The sequence below is a fragment of the Lissotriton helveticus genome, chromosome 5_1, assembly GCF_964261635.1.
Source record: "Lissotriton helveticus chromosome 5_1, aLisHel1.1, whole genome shotgun sequence".
Classification (NCBI taxonomy): domain Eukaryota; kingdom Metazoa; phylum Chordata; class Amphibia; order Caudata; family Salamandridae; genus Lissotriton; species Lissotriton helveticus.
This window is the reverse complement of record NC_136065.1, coordinates 1,097,063,942-1,097,084,976: the sequence shown is the minus strand read 5'-3', so window position 1 is coordinate 1,097,084,976 and position 21,035 is coordinate 1,097,063,942. Positions and strand designations below refer to the sequence as shown.

Below are 21,035 nucleotides of genomic sequence, written 5' to 3'. Positions count from 1 at the left end.
TCCGAAAGCATCCGAAACATCCAAATCGCTCGGTCGGACTCCCCCGATCCGAGTTGTCCAGAAAGCATTCCGGAACCGCTTCGGTAGGATTGCTTTTTGAACGACATCAGAATCGACCCCTAAGAGTGGAAGCCAATGTCAGTCAAGAAGAGGGGCTCGATGGAATCGCCCAAAGGGGCAACTGAGACATGGTGGTGGAAGGGCACACCTGAGGAAGAGTAATGTTCCTACTTGGCTCAAAGTTTTCTCCCCATAACCAATGTAAAAATATCTCAGTCTTCATGTTGCGTTACTGTGCTAAGAAAATCAACTGGTTAAAAGTTAAATTAGTGAAAGTCTCAGCTATGTGCCGTGTCCTCATGGAAATGAAGAGGCCAGAAAGAAATAAGGCAACGTAGAAATGTATGAGGAAACGGCCAGATACGCATTATTCTAAACTTGTAGTAGACAAAATATAATGCAGGATTAGACTGAGCGGATTTTAACGGAGGCACAGTGCATGTGAGGGGAGGGTCTGCCCCTGAAATTACAACATTTACTTTAACCAATTGCCTGGTGGCACCCATAATTATGTGACAATCCAACATGCTGAAAATGGAGATGTTGAATCCAAACTCTAACAGCTCCCTTTGAAGCCTATTATTAGAATATAGGCCCATAGCAGGAAAAGCGCATGTACATTTCACAGCATGTTGCATTTCAAACGTTCTAGAAAATCACAACAGAAAACAATGGTGGACTGACTGTTGCTTTATCCACAGTACCTGGAAAAGTGCCACCTGCAACCCAACATGAATTGGCAAGTGCCATACTTAAGGCAAAAAAAAAATCTTTTTGCTCCTCGTAAGCATATAATTTCTCACTTCCTTCGTCCAAGTGCAATGTTGCTCTAATTTCCAACCTCAGTGTTTGAATGTGTGAAAATTCTACCTCCTTTACCTTCTCTTTAATGAATATAAGAGGAATTGGAGAGACACCTGATAATCTTGAAAATGTTCTGCTCTTATAAAATGTCACCTGTAAAACACTGCAAAGCAAATATGTGGAACAATGTTTGAAATAAAAATGACTTTTTAGAGAAAATCTCAGTAAAATATTTTGGTTTGACTGGTCCCTGGAGTAAAAAAAAAATTGACAGTTAAAAAATATATATTTGAGTTTAATATGTTTAAGGAGGGAGGAAGCAACTATAACAACTAAGAATAATGGAAACTGCTATGGTAATCTATACCGTCCTAGCATTCTTTTCGCCATGATTTTTGTGTTTCTATGTTCAATGTAATTTCTTTTGGATTTTTACAAAATCCATAAAACAATACATTCATTTGTGAGAGTGGTTTCGAGTTTGCTCACGTTTCAAAAAGCGACAATTACTGGAGAAAAAAATCAACACACAATCCCACTGCACACAAAGAACAAAATGGTTACTTACCAGTAGAGTAGTGTTGCAGCGTGAAAAATGCTCTGGATTTACATGCTGTGCATTATTCCGCCATCTAGAAGTCGGGTCCGGAATTGTCCTTGTTCTTTTCCTCTTTTGTGGGTGTCTTCAACCATCATTTGGTGATAAATGTGTGATATAAGACTGCGCCCCGGAAGTTCCTGTGTGTGCCCGGCATCTTCACTTTTTATTTTTTCTCTCGTTTTCCGATATTGTCCTTTCTTCCCACTCATTTGCTTCATCTCCCATATCTGGGAAGGTGGGTGGGTCGTACATAAATCCAGAAAATGTTTCACGCTGCAAAACTACTCCTACTAGTAAGTAACCATTTTGTTTTGCAGCAAGAATCCTTTTCTGGATTCACATGCTGTGCTTTCCATTATGTAGCAGTATCCTGTTCCCTGGGTTGGTTGGGTTGAAATGTGGATGTATTGGCAAAAAAATGTTGTAGTACCTTCTGCCCTACCTGTTCATTTAGATATCCATGCAGTAGGGTTTTGTGAAGGTGTGTGGCGATAGCCAGGTTGCTGCCATGCAGATTTCGTCAATGGGTAAATTTGCTAGGAATGCAAGTATTGAACCATTTTTGTGATCGCTATTAAAAAGGTTGTTTTCAGGGTAGAAACTTTAATCTGCCTTGTGCATAAGACCAAAAAGCTGTGTCATCAATTTTGTTAGTACCGTGGTTAAGCACCACATAGGTGCTGGTACCGCTCTTGGTCGTGCCACACATATGAACCTTCGTGGAGTGTTTTTACTACGAGAAGTGTAAAGAGGCTGTTTTGTGATGAACCTCTGGTATAAGCTACTACTGTGGCTTGGTGTACCTTTAGTGACACGTAGGTCAGACACTGCCAACAGGTGTGTGAGGTACGTTAGTACCGTCTCCTGGTCTCTTCTTGTTTCCATCCTTCCGTTATGTGTGCACCAGTGGATGCATCTGTTCAATGTTTACGTGCAGCATTGTCTTGTGCTTGGTTTACAGGCTTCCCTAAGAATTTCCATCATATTGGGGGTAGCTGAAGGTGAGTCTAGGCTGAGTGTGGCTGGTTCTGGATGGTACACTCTTCCGTTTTGCATAATTAGCAGGTCCTGTTCTGTTATTGTAATTTCTAAAGCGCGGTTGTTACCCTAGGGTGTCCTGGCGCTGAGCACTGCCTAAATGGTTATTGCGCTATAAGTGATTATACAGTAAATAGCCAGGTTTTTAGCCCCTTCCTGAAGGAGAGGAGCTCGGTTGCATTTCTAAGGTGAAGTGGCAGATTATTCCAGGCTTTTGCGGTGCATGTAATGAAGCTCCCGCCACCTCAGCTAGCTTTTTTGACTGGGGGAACAATTACTTGCTTTGCTTCCATAGAATGCAGCATTCTTCTCAAAATATACCATTGGAGCAGCTGTTTCAAATAATCGGGGCCTGCACCCTTAAGGGTCTTAAAGACCGTGCAGAGGGCATTAAATTGCGCCTATTGGTTTACTGGGAGCCAATGAAGATGTCTAAGGCCCTTCTTGACCAAAACAAATCTAGGTGTATCCGTTAACAGCCTGGCTGCTGCATTTTGCACAATTCGGAGTCTGTTCATATGTCTCTTTTGGATGTTCAAGTAGAGACCATTGCAGTAGTCCAATCGAGACAAAATGAGTGCTATGACCGCTGTCCTCAGGCTTTCTTCCGGAAGAAGGAACTTTATTTTTCTCAGAATTCTGAGGAGGAAGAAGCATGCAGAGACAACTCCACTTATCTGATCCCCGGAAGTGAGTCTGTTGTCCACAATAACTCCCAGATTCTTCGCTTTCTTAGTCGGAACCGGTAGAGTTGCCAGTTCAACCGGCCACCAGTCAGGCTTCCAGAGGTTCAAGTTGTTACCAAATATAATAACCTTCGTTTTTCCTGAATTAAGTTCCAGGCAATTAGGTGACATCCATCCAAGATGGCTTTCATACAGTCATGACATCTTACTCCAGTTTCGGCTTCTTGGCCGCGTTGGAGGGACAACACTATTTGCGTGTCATCCGCATGAGATGTCAGTTGGAACCCAAAAGATAGTATCAGGGCTGCCAGCGGAGACACGTATACATTGAAAAGTGTTGGGCTGAGGGACGATCCCTGCGGTACCCCACAGGAAAGGGAAAAAGGCTTTGACCTATCTTTATCAAAGTCCACCCTTTGACTTCAGTAAGAATAGATTTCAGGAGGTTCAAGGCCTTGCCTTGAACACCTGCCTTGATAGGGATCATGTGCTCTCTGGACATCTCCAGCAGGTCTGAATACCATGTCTGTCTGGCCCATTGTGGGGTTATAAGAAAGAGCGTTGTCCCAGGTTATCTGGCCTTGTCCAATGTCCTTTGGAATCAGGGGAATCGGTGGAAAGGTGTATGCATATATTCTTGACCAGTCTAGTGTCAGGGTATTCTTCTTCAATTGGTAGTAAGGAAACCTGGAGGAGAAGTTCTGGCATTTTGCCTTTTGTGTGCTTACAAAAAGGTCCATGTTTGGAGTGCCCCACACCTTGAAAATGTTGTTTAGCACCTCTTGTTTCATCTCCCATTCATGGGAGGTGTTGTCTTGCCTGCTCAGTCTGTAGGCCTTAGTAATTTGTTTCCCTGGCAGGTGAATTGTCTGCAGTGTGATTCTTCTTGGAATCACCCACCTCCATATTACCTGAGCTAGCTTGGACAGAGGGGACTTTATCCTCCCCCCTAGTTTGTTGAGGTAGAACATAGTCATTGTGTTGTCCGTTTGGATCAGTACAGTCTGACCTATTATATGTACGTGGAATGCTTACAAGGCAAGAACATCAGCCTTCATCTTTATATAGTTTGGGTGTTTCACAGTACCTGTGGGATTCCAGAGTCCTCCGATTTTCAGTCTGCCTGTGTGCGCTTTGTACCTTTGATGTGACAACCACTAGATCCTCCCAGCTTGCCGTGGCTTGTAACCATACTCTGCAGATCCATTCCTGAATGGGGCGCATATGGAGTCTTGCATGTGGTATGAGTGAGATGCATGATGCCATCATGCCCATCAATTTCTTGGCAGTCCTCACTGACAGAAACCTACCACCCTGGTAAAGGCGACTTTATTCTGCAATCGTCTCTGCTCTCTTTTGGACTGGGTACGCTCGTGCGGTCTTTGAATTTAAGGTTGCTTCCAGGAGCACCTTCACTTGTTCCAGTGATGGTGAGGGTTTCTTGATGTTTACTGTAAAAATGAGATGTTGTAGTGTTGTTATTACTCTGTGTATGTCTTTGTGGCATCTTTCTTTTGATTGTGCTTTAACTAGCCAATCGTCTAAGTACGGATAGACATGAATGCCTGGCCTTCTTGGTAAGACAGCTACCGCAGCTAGACACTGTGAATACCCTTCATGCAGATTTTATCCCGAAGGGTAGCAACCTGAACTGGTAGTGTACCTTGTCGAGGACGAATTGAAGATACTTCTTCTTATGTGGGTAAGCGGTCTTTAAGTCTAAGGAGGCCATATAATCCCCTTTTCTTAGGAGTAGTATTACTCATTGCACTGTTGTCATCTTGAAGTGTTGAGTTCGTATGAACTGGTTTAGAAAATCGCCCTGCTTGTGGATCTTCTGTTTTCAGTACCTCCTCTCCTGAAGATTCCTCTGAACTGGAGTGCTCCCATGGCCTTCGTAATGTCGTTCTCCTTCTTTAACTGTTGTAGTATATTGTCTACCGATTGTCTGAACAGAGCGTCACCTGTGAGGGGCATGTTGATAATTGATGCATGTATCTCTGTCTTGAATCCTGAGACTGAGCCAGGTGTGTCTTTTGAGTGTTGTCCCAGTGCACATCTGCCTGCTGGCAGCATCTGCTCCATTCACAGCAGATTTAAGGCAGGTATCTTAACCTTTTTGTGGTACTCTTCAGAAAGGTGCTGCATTAGGCACTCTTTTGTCCCACTGCTGGTATCCGTAGTGGTTAAGGAATGCACTGGAGTTTGTTATTCTCCACTGTGTGGCTGCCTCTCCATCTTTCTTTCCACCAGATCGAGCCTCTTGCTCTCCTTCTCTGGTGATGGCACTGTTGATGTGGGGACATTGTTTCTCTTATTCGTGTTGGAGACAATGATGGAATCTGCGGGGACATTGCCCATTATGTATTTAGGGTTCTGAGTGAAGTGTTTGTATTTCTTCTACCCTAGAGGCGGTGTAGCTTTTGCAGTGGCCGGTTGTCGAAAGGCCTCTTTCCTCTTTCTTCTGGTCTAGAATACTAAGGTGCATGGGAAAGTAGAGGTTAGCCTTTTGCGAGGGTCTCATGGTTTCCAGTAGGAAGCATGCTTCCACTTTCTACTCTTCTAGCTGTACCCCATAGGTGTTGCAGCCCTTTTGATGAGGCTGTTGTATAGTGACAAGTTATCAGGTGGCGAAGGTCTTGAAGGATAGCTTTCGACCCCTTCCCCGGAAGACCATAGACTCTTCTTCGACCTCGTAGAACTCCTCTTGTTCCTCCTCATGTGTCTCCGACATTGCCAGGACCTCCAAGCCTAACTTTTCGTCTTTGACCTCGGTGGTTGCCAACGGTCATGTCAGAATCCAAAATTCCTTTAGGGAGTCTTTAAACTCTTCCTTTCTCTGAAGCAGGGCTGCCATTTCTACCTTGAGTCTTTGCTTCTTTCACTAAGCCTCAAGTGCTCTTTGTTTGGCATCAACCGTTGATGGAACACTTTTTCAGTGTCGATGACTCTCCCGGCTTCAATTCCTTGCCTTTCTCTCTTGTTCCTTCTCAAGCACTTGGTTGCGACTAAGGCCTTTGACGATTTCTCCCATTGGTGTCCTTTAGTTGGGACCAGTGTGGTTTTCTTTGTTTGTGCTGACCTTCGTTCATTGGGTGTTTCGACGCCGAGGCTGTCTTCGAGGACTTGTGGAGTCTGAGGACTTGACATCCTTGCCTTTTGGCAGTTTGATTACCTTTTACTGTTTCTTCTCAGTATCCTTCAGCTATTTCTCGGCGCCCTTTGGTGATTTCCCCGCTGCTCGTCTTTTTTTTAACATTGGTTGAGGAGTTCTCGATGGGGCTCCCATACTCGTGCCGGTTCGGCCTCCTCAAAGTACTCCTCGTCACAGAATAGGTAGAGATCTTTCAGAGATTTCTGCATCTTCTGAGTGCTAGCCATGGTGTAGTGTTCTAGTCTGATGACGTCGTACCACGAGTGTCTTGGGTACGAATGTGGCACAGTCGTCGCAGTCCTTGTTGTTCCTTAGCAGGCAAAGGTTGCAGATCTTGTGAGGGTCTCTTTTGGCGAATTTTTGGTTACAGTTAGGGCAGAACTTAAAAGGGGTATTTTCCATGACCCTTTACTGTCTTCCCCTCTTCATTCTCCAGCCACGTGGATATTATTAGTGGGATCCCCCGTCAGGGTCGAGAAGGCTCCTCATCTTTTGAACTTCTCATGGTCTTGTGTGTTCTTTGTTGATTTTTTGACTTGTTGTTTTCCTTTCTATGATTCTTCAGAGATCCCCTGTCACCTATCAGACCTAACTGCGGAAAAAAGGAATCTGAAGATGGCAACATGAACAAGGACAATTCTGGGCCCAACGACTAGATGTCGGAATAATACACAGCATGTAAATCCAGAAAATAATTCTTGCAGCAAAACTGGATTTGCAAATGAAAATCACACACGCCAGTATATCACATGTGTTTACTGTATAATATATAAGTGAATAATTAAGTTAATCTTCAGGTCCGATTAGAAAGTCTAATTCCCCACTGTAATTTACAGCAGAACTTTTTTGGCAATATATTTAGTTCCTCCAGAAAATAAAGAGGCCCATTTCAAACAATAATTGATAAAAATCCTATGGATTTTATAACTGACACATGTGGTCCTTTAAAGAAGGTAAGGACAAACCAAATAAAAAAAATATTCTGCAGGCAAAAACAGACTTACATCCTGCAGTGGTGCGTTGAACAGTGCACAAGACGACAACTGAAAAGACTGAATCATAACCTGAGCAACACCCTGTGAATTAGAATACAATTTACCCCCCATGTAAATATACAAACAGCAATATTTTTCAGTAGATACATTTAGCTTCAAACACTGTAAACTTGTCGTTATTTTGTTACACCTTATAACATAGCAAGTAAAAACAGTTTAGAAAAGAAATACACAGAAGTAATTTGTTCAATCTCAAAAGTCCCAAGCATTGTTTCAATACCATCTTCTCACAAAATAGAATGCTATATAGACCCAGAGCCATCCAAATGCTGATGTTATGCAAACAAGGTATTTTTCAAACTTAGAAGCACATTGAGCAAATTTTCCGGAAAGAACCATACTTTTCTTTAGTAGCAAATTAAAATGATCAAGTGAAGAATTAGACGACCAGATTTATTTTGCCTAAACTTACCAGAAGGTACTCCATCAGAAACGTATTAGTTGGTCAACCTTTAAATCTACTCAACAGGATGCCACCAAAAGGCAATACACAGTGTCTGCACATCAGCACAAATAGGAACACTTTGTGGAACTGAGTGTCTATGTACACTTAGAACTACATTAAATATATGTTCAAATAGTTGTAATGTAATGCCAATGGAGCGTCAAACAAATATTAAACAATACTGTTTTTTTATGGAAAAAATAAAATGTTGCTCCTTCCTAGTTTATTGTATGTTCCGGTCTGCCATTTAAACTTTCCTGATGTGTGGTGCCGGAAACAGATGATAAATTACGGCACATAAACATCAACTTTTGTTGTCATTACTTCTTTATTTCGAATGACTGCCAAGTGAGTGATTGTGTTATGGGTTGAATCTTAATTGTGGTGTATTTAGTTGGAGCCGAAAGGATACTAGGCATCATCTAGATGGCAAAGGCCCTAGGGCTAAAAAAAATGACAACATTTTGGGCAGATATACAGACATTGCGACAGGCTTTGTGTACACACCATACATATATACACATGCTAAAAAAATTACAAGGCAAATAAACAAATGGAAAGTGTGTAACGTAGTTGCAAAGAAATTACAGTATTTTACAAATTACACGCACAAATTTGTGAACACAACAAGAATCCACTGATGGGTTAGAGCAAACCAACAATTAGTTAACATTACAATAAAAAAGGCAACTATCAGGCAATGTGATTAATGCTGCTTTATAGTAGCAGAAAACCTCTGCTACTGTCATTACCTGGGCATGCTGGGTTTGTGCAAGCTCCTCTTTCGTGCGCTTCACAAGCTCTTTTTTCAGCTCTTTGGGTGCTTTTTCAGCTTCACTTAATACCTACAGTATAAGCATGCAGAAGGTGGGGAAATAACTTTTCTCAAGCCCAAGCGCTTAATGTCAAATGGACAGAGCATCCTCCAGCATGCATTGCGTGAGGTCAAGCGTATGCGTTAGTTTGGTGAAGGGTACGGAGAGCATACATGCTTTGTGTACCTGTTACATGAAAATAACTGGAGGAAAAAATAACATTCCCTTGGCATGCAAAGTGACTCAAAATCTGATGAACACTGTACAGCACCATTTGTTGTGTTTACATGAAGAAAGCAAGAAACAATATTCAAGCATTGAATAGCCTTATAATACTCTCTTTTGGGATGGCCAATTCCATATAAATTTCAGGAATAAATCGTAGCATACCAACATATGTGCTTATCAATACATGTATGTATTGATCAGATATTAATTAAAAGTAGGCTTCATATTTCCCAACAATGGGTTTACACTATTAGTTTCGTGCTTTTCATATCAACGGATACAAATGGGAGATTGGTAGACCTTTATACCGAACTTTCAAGAATCTTCAGAAATCGCTCAATTACGAAAGCACATGCTTATTAAGAATGCACAACAAATGCCCTGATGATTTAACATGTAATGATTTTTAGGAGAGGATATATGGCATCTGTCTGGCCAGCATTACTTCTCAGACTGCAATGGTTACCTAGTACACAAGTCTTTAGAAGTGTCATTTTAAATTAAAAGGATAAAGCTTATTTTAGTTATCACTGCAGCAGATGTGACAAAGAACAGTACGGTACTTCCTTCCCTTCAATACCCCTCATTTCACAGTCAACACACCCTACTCCGGACTTCTAATTACTTTTGGCCTTATTTTGGAGTGACTTTAGGGTTTTGAAACTTATGAACAGTGAGGATGAAGGTCGGCATCAAAATATTTTGGCTGAGCTCATCGTTTAGGGGAAAGAGAAGGACACCGCAGTGCGGACCTCTCAATGTGGTTTTGAGTTTTCCTGCATATGTATTTTGAAATAAACTTTGCACCAGTGAAGGTATCTCAAACATGAGAGGGCGATGATGGCTAGTATATTTAAAGTCACCACAACTCACATAACTGTGTTGTGAAGGTCTTGGATTATTGTGCTGGGTGGAAGCTGAGACTATGTCTAAGAGCATTAAGATGGTTCACCTAAGCTCCCATGCTGCGGTTTCATGTTGTCTATTTGGTAGGATATGTTTAATTCTGGTATAACAGTTAAAGAATAGCTAAATAGTATTGCCTTTGATGAAATACTTCAGCTGTTTTTGGGTTAGAATCCACTTGCAAGAAAGCAACTGGAAGAAAACAGGAACTATACATACCAGTAGGAACACAGATAAGAGACTATCTTTCTGGAACTCTAGAAAAAGTGTGCAGAGACAGTGGTTGGCACCATAATCTGTAAAGAGTGAGCTCAGACAATAATGTGGCTTGAAGTCTAAAAAAGCGTCGTTGCCGACTTGTCGGCAAGCCCTCATATCAGTCATGCGAATGGAAGACATGCAGGTGTTTCACAGGCAAGCGATTATGCCACCTCCTTTAACAGGAAACAGATGGTGCCCCGGATTCTTATTAAGGACACTCTTAGACAGTGCAGACTGATTTCCAAATGTCACTTGCCTGGAAGGTCATAAACTGCTGGCAGTTTTGGTCGCCAACATGTCCAGGACATTTTAATAAAAACATATTCTGAATATTTGATTAAAAATTAGTGGGGGTTTGGAATTCAATGAAGGGGCCGAAACAAGGATTTCTATTAGATGATGTGGGTTTCTTTCAATAACTATGTTATGAATGCTGTAATTGCATGGAATTGCCACCTTTGAGAGGACAGATGATGGATCCACTAAACGTATACTTAACGACCTAAGGAATGCAATAACTGCAGGAAATTAAATCATTGTAAAATTAATATTCGATATCTAGCCTTATTTGAACTTCTTTAACCATCTGTGGTTAAAGTCCGAACTATAACATTAACTTGTAGGCAACTAAAGGCTAATCCCAAGAGAGATTGTGAGAGAGATTGTGCAACTAAGAAACTAATATCTTTGGCCCATCAGTTAAACCCTTCAAAGTACCATACTTGTGTTTACATTGTTAGAAAATGCAATTTCTTATATTGCAGCACAACCACCATAAAGACCCAACCACCAGCAAAAGTGGGAGACTCAAAAATACAGAAAATACAGAAAACAATGAATTAATACAATGCAAAACAGATGGTTGAACAATTGATTTAAGTTAGATTGTATGGCTACATTTCTACACCTTCGTATCCCCACCCACACCCTACACCCCCACTAAACACACACACACACACACACACACACACACACACACACACACACACACACACACACACTCACACCAACACATTCAAGAATTTGCATTGTGTTGCTGCACAACAGTACTGGATTCCTATTCAACAGGGAGAGCAAGGGGTCCACCACTGAACGCTTCTCAGAATTACCTTTATGCTATTCTTCAGGGAAAATGGCTGTAACTACCATACTCAATCAATCATTCGTATAACACTTTAACAAGGATAGCATAATTTACAATTGGTCTTCGTCCCAATGAAATTTTTATTGATACTACACATTATGTAATCAAGTTCTCTCTCTGAGGTCAACTGAGCTTTTTTGGGCATAGGTAGCTTCCAATTGAAAGCACCTTTAATAATTGCAAACAATTCTTTTCAATATATATATATATATATATATATATATATATATATATATATATATACATACATACTTATAAATTGCCTGTGACCTGAACAGCTTGCTGTACACAACGTTTTTCGGGAAACGGGCATGTTAAACTAATTCATAAATGTGATGTACCGATTCATATGCATTCATAAATTAGGCAAAGTTTCCATTTTTTCTAACATGCAAAAAGAAAATGTGGATTTATGCAAGCCTAATGCATTCAGTGGAATTTTGAAATGAAAGAGGTACCTTAAAGAAAACTCGTGTGTGGCTCATTTTCAACCAATGCAAGGCATAGTGGTGAGACCAGACTGCTTTGTAGATATATAAGAAAATGTAAGGACCTTCTAAAAAAAATAAGCATATTTTTTTAGAGGGTGAAGCTAGTGCTCCAAGCCAGCGTAAGTCCGGTGTTAGGTTCAAACAGTCACAATAGGGGGATCTTTGTCTGACACATGCTTAGGTCACCATCAATGTTGCTTTAGCTCTGTCGCAAATGCAATGTTACACTATGAAGGCGATGAACCATATAGAAAGTAGCAACGTCAGATAAGTGATAGAATGCCATCACACTACTCTAAAACCCAAGTGCCAAACATGAAATACTTTCTAAGTGGGGACCGGTTTCTAGCCTTCTGTGAAGTGGTAAGATATTGAACACAGAAAGAACTGCTTTAATAATCTCCCACAGTAGACCAACAATTTGCTTTGTGACGTCCACCTGGGCTTCTATCCATGCCATGACAGAGAAACCACATTAATGAGTTACAGAGAAGCGCTATCCAAGTAGGGTGTATTTATCAGTCATGATGTCTCTAAATTAGCCCTGTGATAAACAGTCAATAATCGGGACACCAAGCCCTTGGCGGTGAGGATCACTCGCATTGTAGTGAGCTCTCTATTGTACACAGATGCAATCAGACAGTGACATGGCCTGTTGATGCTGATGAACTCTGTGTCGCTGGGGCAAGCTTCTGACAACCGATGTCCCTATATAGGCAGGAGTGAAATCAGCCTTGGCAACAAAGACATGCCAACTATATGAGAGAAACATGGCAGACTATTACATCAGAGGTTAAGACACGTAGAGGTGAGGAGGCACAAGGAAAAATTAAGGGTCATAGAAACTCGAAGGTCTAGCTTCTGTGGGGCGCACCCGGTTTCAGACAACAGACAAAACACTCCAGGCAAAAGAAGGAGACGCCAGAGGGAGAAGTAGATCAGCACACACGTTCCTTCACCCCTTCACAGACATGATGATGGGGAGCACAAAGGCCAGTGAGAGACAGAAAGCGGCAATGCGAATCCCAAATTCTCTTGGGAAAACAGTGAAGGGCCTACACAGAGGGCACTATGTTGCGGCTGAAGCACTAAATAGTTTGGAGGAGACGACTCTAGGCTTTACTTTGACAAGGAGTGAGTGTGAAACACTGGAGGGGAGTGACTGCACTCAGATGCCAAACCAAGGGTCAACCACACAGCCTCGAAAATAGATGGCCATGGCAAACATCCACAATGGAGAGCCGTCATAAGAACTAATGTGGGTAGAGACCAAGAAATACGTGGAGAAGTAGGCAAAAGTCACTTATAACCATCAGCATGTACTTGTGTCATACATCCAGTGCCCAAAAGCAGTAACGAAGAGCGCCACGATTCTGCTGCATGTCCTCTCCTACCCCTGTATCACTAATTACAAAAACAGCTGAATCCAAGTTTGAGAATCATCCTCTGCAAGACCTGGAGGTGACTGCATAGCCTTTCCCAGCAGAGACTCCCCTCTTAAGATGGACCTATGAGCCCCACTGGTGAGCTTAATATGGCAGCATCAAAGGACAATAAAGAACACTCAATAAAAGAAATGCTGACCAGATCTATATTGCTGAAGCAAGATCAAGACTTAAAAGCAGACAATGGAATTCACCAGATGAGCCTAATCTCTTACCAGTGAGCAAATCTCAAGAACCCCCCATCAACAGTCAATACATGGAATCATTGTTCAAGAGACTCTCGACAATGTCGCTGTCTTATATTCGCATATGAAATGAGAATTGGACGACATCTAGGAGGACGCTAATAGAAACAAGAAAAATGGCGAACAAGAGTTCCTTATGCTAGAAAGAACTGCAAAGCAAGGGCGGAATAATAGATCGCGAAAACTTAAGACCGTAATAGATGGGATGAAGGACAGGCGCTTGTTGCGGGCTGATAACTTTGGTGCACTCAACGCAGCAGTACATGACTGGGTGACTCAGACGGGGCTCGTAGACACCTGAAGAGACCAACCCTCTGAGGCTGCATATTATATTTTCTTTTCTCATGCCCATCACACCAGCGAAAGTCTGCACCACTCCGTTGTCACCTCCACTCTCAAGCAGAAGTGACAACGTCATAGATGGATGTATAGACCTACCTGGAAACTGTCCAATATCTATTGAGTTTCAGCTTTTGCCAAGGAGCAGTAAGTGGCAACAGAGACTGAGGAACAGTGTACTCCATGATTCACAAATATTTCTGGCACAAAATGACAACAGGGGGGTGAGTGTAAATACTCATTGGGGCTCAAAGCAGAAGGACTCAACTAGAGTTCCAGCTACAAAAATCAGAGGGTATACACAAGAGAAAGGGCAACAAGATTTGAAGAAAATTCACCTCGATCACAGGTTTAGATGTAGACAAGGTGAAATAATCTGCTCTCCATTAAGCAAAAATGTGACTGCAGGAAAACAAAGTAGGATAACTGCATCCTTTGAGCAAAATATGCAAGGAACATCATAACTACCTAACAGAAACACAACCTGAACCCTAGAGGATTGTGATCCAGGCATTGCAGACATCTTTGCCACCTGCTATGCAGACCTAAACAGAGCAGAGGGTCTGGCTTTCTCCTTTGTAGAGTACTATTTGGAGGCAGTAGAGGTTCACGTTCTCATAAGCGAGCAAACAGACAGCCTAGAACAGGACATTGACCAGAGGAAACAGCCCCTGCATTTAAAAATATCAAAACTACACAGCGGGAGATCCCCAAGTCTGACAGTTTCTCACCATCATTCCTACTAAAAGTTTTGCATCTCCAGAAACTGATTAGACTCATTCATAACACATGGTCTTACAGCACAATCTATGTTTGAGGGTCCGGTAACAGTATGAGCCAGTACAGCATATAATGTCCGATCTACATATCGAACATTGATGTAAAGATCTTCACAGGTGTTCTGTTAACAAGACTGGATCTGCTCATGCCAGTCTTGTTGGACCTGGACCAGTTTGGCAAAAAGGTTTATCAGGAAAGTAACTGGAACTCTCTGGGATTAAGGTAAACTTCCAGAAGTCCCAAGCACTGAACTGGCCTAAATAGTTGAATGATTTGAAGGACAACTTGCCCTTTAGCTGGGCTAAACAACATGTTGGTTACTTGGGTATTCCTAGATCATCTGTCAGAGGCTAACCGCACCCCGCTCATACACAATATTAGGCAAGATTGCAATCTTGGGACATGGGAGGGCTATCCTGGTTGGGCAGCTTAGCAGCAGTCAAAATGACCGTACTTTCGAAGATATTATTCCTTTTGCAGATTGTTTTTCTCCAGCTCTCCATAGTTACACAACTATAATGCACAATAGCTGTGTTTATTTTGGCCAGGAAGCACTCAGGATTGATAGGCACAAGTTGACCAGACCACTGAAACTTTGGGTACTTGGGTTACTTAATATCTAAAACTACTACCTCACTTCTTTTTCCCTTCTGCAGTTGAAACAGGTTGAAAAACAGTGGTGGTTTATTGACCAGGTGATCACTTGCATTCACATATGGAAGGTCCGATGGGTAGACAAGAATAATAACCACTTTGGGGGGGGGGGGGGGGGGGGGTGGTACTAGCTTGCTAAACACGATGGCTTGTCCTCATTCCCCATTAACACCAATATATGCCTGAATTTGAAGGGGAGTGTCAAGGGTCTTAGCTCTGATATATGCTGAGGGCTGTGGGAGATCACCAGGTAAAAGCTTGATGGAAAGGAAGCTGGTCCACACCCTGGCAAATAGGGTGCCAGGGTATAGACAAATACACACTAGAAAATGTAACACTATGTAAGTTACCTCAAAGAAGGAAACACTGGTAAGTTGCCAGTTACTGGCTAAACACACCAAACAAATTTCATTATTGGGATGCTTATACCAAGGATAGATGTTGGAGTGGATGCAACAGCTGTGGAACCCCCTTTAATGTCCTTTTCCAATTTTTTGGTAATATTCACTTGGCTAAAGCTAAATTACAAATACTACTCTCTAATCAAAGATTAGCATGATCAGACATGATTTGGTCTGCATGGCAATCAAGTAATCTGAGAAAAAGAATGAGCCATTAAACAGATGGAATGACATTTTGGGGTCTCTCCTTTGTGAATAAACGAGGCATCCATTAATATATATTTGGTAAGATTGCAGGGTATATGTCTTGTTGAGTAACCCTTACTTCCTTTGTGTCGGTAGACCTAGATTAGAGACTGGATTGTTCAAATAAATGTCAACATCTGCTGTGTACCACCACTCAAAGTACACAAGTTCAGAAGAAAGGAAGCTTGTAGTTATGCAAAATAAATAACCTAAGGCCTCTCTTAAATCAAATGTTACCACTTTTAACTGTTCATCTACCAAATGGCAAAAAAAACGAATTACTATATTGCTGCAAATATAACCATTTGTCTTAATTCCTAATAAATCTTGAATAAAACAAGATAAATGAAATGTGCACTAGAAGACATACGATCCTACCTCTTTCTTTCGATTTTTCAACATATTCTGAAATTTGGATAATTCTTTCTCTTGTTCAGATTTGATGCGCTTTGCCTCATCACGCAGGCGTGTTGTGTGCTCCTGTTCAACACGCTCTATTGTTTGCTTCTGCTGCTTTTCAAGGTTCTCAATTTCTTGGTCCGATTGTTTTTTTTTTCCCTAAAAAGAAGATCAAACATAATTATACTCCTTACATTGCATGAGATAGCCATACTGAAGCTCTGATGTGGTAAAAGCTGCCAGGTTCTAAGGCCTGAGGAACTGCAGATAGTGTCCAAAGGTGTGACGTCTAAATCCTCATAATCTCCTCCATCAAACTAGAATCTTTAAGTTAAATATAATAAAAAGGATGTAGGGGTTAAGTAGGGATTGGGTATGCAGGACATCCAAAAAGAACAAGTGGATGCCCTATTTAGAATGAAAAATAGAGCAACATTATAAATAATACACATGCACAATGGCTATACGTTTGTACGGGATTGAGCAATGTCTGTAAACAAAGAACTCTCTGCACAAATTTGTTAACCTAATTTTTATAGTAATGTACAAAAAAATTTTATAAATCACTTTTCTTAGAATTTCACAAAAACACAGTTTACTTTGTGAAGCGTATCCCCAAGTGAAACATGGAACCATAGGTGATTTTATACAGTGAGTAATCTTTACAAAGAGGTTTCCATATGTACAAAAAGTGACAATTCAGTTATACAATGAAAAAAAGCCTGAGTATATGATGACACTGGCTATATGGTGATAATTTTTCCAAATTTGTCGGCGACGTTTCGACCCTCTGCTGGGTGTGAGGTCTCCTCATGACTGTTAATGTGGGGATATCTGGTTCTAAAAGGGCAAAGCGTAGGTGAAAGTGAGGTGTCCCGTTTGTGGTGAAGGAAAGAAAAATCAACTCACGTGAGGACCCAGCCGGGTACTCAAGTGAAAGGAGGGTAGAGTGAAGCTGGCTCTTTTGTCCGCGTTATGCTGTCCTGGTATTATTTATATTGTTGCTCTATTTTTCCACTAGAGCCATTGTTTCTCTGTATAAAATTATCACCCTGGTTCCTTGTGAGTAGGGTTCCCCTGTAATCGAGAGTGACTATTTAGAATGAAAACAAGTTACTTACCTGTAACTACAGTTATCCAGTATTGGAATCTTTCACAGATGCACATGCCTGAATCATTCCCCGTCGCCGAGGCGGGAGTCCCACTGTAATTACAAAAGTAGTGCCATAAGTAAATAATAGTAGTAGGCTAAAAAGAAAAATAGCCTAAGGCCTAAATCTTAGTAGACTATCTACATCCTTATAGTAAAAAGAACCAAATGTCAGCTCCAACCAATCAGCTACCAGCACTCCTCAGATTTTTTTAGCACTAGTGGGAAGTATCCCAAATCATAGAGAACTGACTCTGGGAGGAGGGTGGGTGCATGTGAATCTATGAAAGATACCAAAACTGGATAACTGCAGTTACAGTTAAGTAACTTGTTTTCTTATCCAGTATTGGGGTATCTTTCATAGATTCACATGCCTGAAAAAGAGTAGCAAGCAGTGTACCAAATGTACTGTCGTTTGCGGATGGTGGGAGACAAGTGTTCATAAACTCCCAAACTGCATCCACAATAGTTGAGAAATTTTAAAATGACTACGCCTTTAAGAAATCAAAAGTTGGTTTCAAAAAGCATTGCTGAAATAAAACATGAATATATATATATATATATATATATATATATATATATATATATAACTAAATCTCTCCAGACATATACATATGTATGTTGCAAGAAACATGATAGCATGAATATTGAAAGCAATAGAACAGTAAATTAAAAGAGAAACAGTACCATGAATCTGACCTTAATGAAAGATGGCGTAGGACAGCCTGTCCAATCGCTGCATCTTCTTTTTGTGCAGATTGAAGACAGTAATGCTTCGTGAGTGTGGACATTTTCTCATGTCGCAGCACGACAGATATTTTCCAGAGTCACTCCAGCAAACAATGCTGTTGAAGCTGCCATAGTTCTTGTAGAGTGAGCTTTGGCTTTCCTCTGTAAAGGTTTGTTGGCCTTGTCATGACAGAAATGAATCGTAGATGCCAGCCATCTGGCGATTGTTGCCTTTGTCACTGCAGTTCCAAGTGTTGCTTGACCATAGGCCACGAACAGTTGGTTGGAACGTCTGATGTCCTTAGTTTTCTGTAGGTAGAATTTTAAACAGCGTTTAACATCCAGAGAGTGTAATGCTCTTTCAGTTGGAGTGGATGGATCCAGAAAGAAAGTTCTTAATCTTACAGGTTCATTCAAATTGTGACAGTACTTTAGGGATGAATCTAGGATTTGTTCGAAGGCTTACGTAGTCTTGAGTAAAGTGTAAAAAGGTTTCTGTGATAGTGAAAGCTTGGATTTCACTAACCCTTCGTGCAGAAGAGCCAGTAAAAGGGCGACCTTCCAAGTGAGGAATTTGAGATCAGCTATGTGGTTTCATTAATTGCGCTAACACAGTGTTGAGTTCCCACTCTGAAGGGGGTGCTCGCACTGGAGGGAAGGCTCGAAAAAGCCATTTCATGAATTGTTTGACAAGTGAAGATCAACAGAGAGAAGGAAAGTTCGTGCATTTTCTGAATCTGGAAAGAGCTGCAAGATGGACCTTGACCGATGAAAAGGTAAGCCCAGACTTGGCTAGAGAAAGCAAATAAGGGAGAATTTGTTCCACAGGAACTTGAACTAGGTGAATATTATTCGCCTCGCAGCAACAGCAAAATCGCTTCAATTTCAGGGGATAAGTCTTGATTGTGCACTGGGCACGAGATTTGGCCACAATTTCACGACAGTCTTGTGAAATGTTGAGGTCCTTGAACTCTAAGAAATCAGGAGCCATGCATTCAAGTGTAGGGACTTTGGGTCCGGATGAACCACTTGGCCTCTGTCCCTCAACAACATCGTAGGCGTCGGCTGAAAGCGAATGGGCTGGTCTTGAGACAATAACAGCTGTTCCTGGAACCAATACTGCCTTGGCCAAGGGGGTGCAATCAGAATTAGACGGCAACCCTCCAGCTTCATCTTGCGGAGCACTTTCGGTATCATTGGTATTGAGGGGAAAGTGTATGCACAAATCCCTGACCATCGCATGGACAGGGCATTCCCCCTTGAGCCCTGTTGAGGGAACATGCTGGCATAGTATCGGCATTTCTTCTTCTCCCTCATTGCGAATAGATCTAGTGCTGGTTTGCCCCAAGCCTGAAATACTCTGTTCGCATGCTCCAGCTCCCACTCGTGACAGTCCGATTGAGACCAGCTCAGCGTGTCCGCCAGAGTATTACGGAGACCTCTGACGTGCTCGGCTCTCAGGGTTATCTTGTGGAATGTGACCCACTCCCACAATTCCTGAGCCTCCTGCGAGAAAGTAGTTGATTTTGTTCCTCCTTGCTTGTTGATGTAATACATGCTGGTTGTATTGTCAGTACGGACCAGCACTGAGGAACCCGCAATCCTTGGGAGGAACGCTTGCAGAGACATAAAGATGGCACAGAGCTCCAGTCTGTTGATATGCTGTTTGTGTATTTGAGACCATTTTCCTTGAATCTGCAAATCTTGCAGATGATTTCCCCATCCCTACATGGAAGCACCGGTCATTAAAACAAAGTCTGGAACTGTCTGTAGGAATGTGAGACCTTGGGCTAGATTAGCTGTTTGTGACCACCAATGCAGAGAATCTATCATGCGCGGCGTGACCCTGATGGAATCGTCGAATGAACCCACGACTTGTTGCCACTGAAGGTGTAGCTCCTCCTGAAGAGGCCTCATTTTGAGCTGTGCCAAGGGTATAAGATTTATTGCAGAAGAGCACATCCCCAGGAATGAAGCAAACATCCGCACAGAAACTAACCTTCTTGAAATTATAGCTGCTAATTTTTGGAGATAATATTTGGCAGTCGTATGACAAGAATGCCTTGCACTGGACCGCGTATAGGATTGTTCCTAGAAAAGGAATGGCTTCGAGTGGATGCAACTGAGATTTACTCTCGTTGAGAGTCAGCCCCAGAGAAGCGAAGAGATGGATACAGGCTGTTGTGGTAACCTTGGCTTTGTGTTCCGAAGGAACTTTGAGCAGCCAATCGTCGAGATAAGGAAACACTTGGATTCCACGAGATCTCAAAGCTGCCGCCACTGGTGCCAAGCACTTCGTGAAGATTCTTGGTGCCGATTTCAGCCCAAACGGGAGCACTTTGAACTGATAGTGGGCACCAGCCACTGTGAAGCGAAGATATTTGCGATATTTGGGGTTGATAGGGATGTGGAAATACGAGTCGTCCATATCCAGAGAAGCCATAAAATCTCCTTTGTTTAAACAGCTTAAAATCTCGGAAACTTGACCATCCGGAAACTTTGCTTTTTGAGGAATTTGTTGAGCTTGCGGAGGTCTAGAATCAGTCGCTATTTCCCTGGCTTCTTTTTGATCAGGAAGAAACGAGAATAGAAACCTGTTCCTTTTTGAGATGATGGAACCTTCTCTATCGCATTCTTTAGGAGGATCGTTAAGGCTTCTTTGAATAATAAGTGAAGACGAGGGGGACCCCCTGAGCGGAATAGTAGGTGGCTGTTTGATAAATTCCAGGGTGTGGCAGTTGGTTTCTAGGTCCAGAACCTATTGGTCTGAAGTAATTTCCTGCCACTTGTGAACAAAAGCTGAAATCTTTGCGCCCACAGGTATGGAGGGTAATTTGGTTGGCACCCTGTGGAGATCAGTTTCCTGCTAGTGTCTCGACTACCTGATGGGAGAAACTAGCCGTAGAGGATTGGCGGGATGTTGACTGGTTATAAGGCTGTCTATACTGAGATTGATAGT

The 21,035-nt window shown here is 41.9% G+C and overlaps 1 protein-coding gene across 2 annotated transcripts in view; it reads right to left on the bottom strand.

Annotated features, from left to right (window-relative positions):
* Positions 1 to 21,035, bottom strand: part of SLK (STE20 like kinase) — a 357,857-nt gene that overhangs the window by 121,443 nt on the left and 215,379 nt on the right. Inside the window, exons 12-13 of one of the 2 annotated variants that reach the window (XM_078643720.1) lie at positions 16,177 to 16,356; positions 8,596 to 8,688 (exon numbers count right to left, since the gene is read on the bottom strand). In XM_078643720.1, the coding sequence (XP_078499846.1) occupies positions 8,596 to 8,688; positions 16,177 to 16,356 (273 nt within the window). The remainder of the gene's footprint in view (positions 1 to 8,595; positions 8,689 to 16,176; positions 16,357 to 21,035) is intronic. The other variant, XM_078643721.1, reaches the window with a different exon arrangement.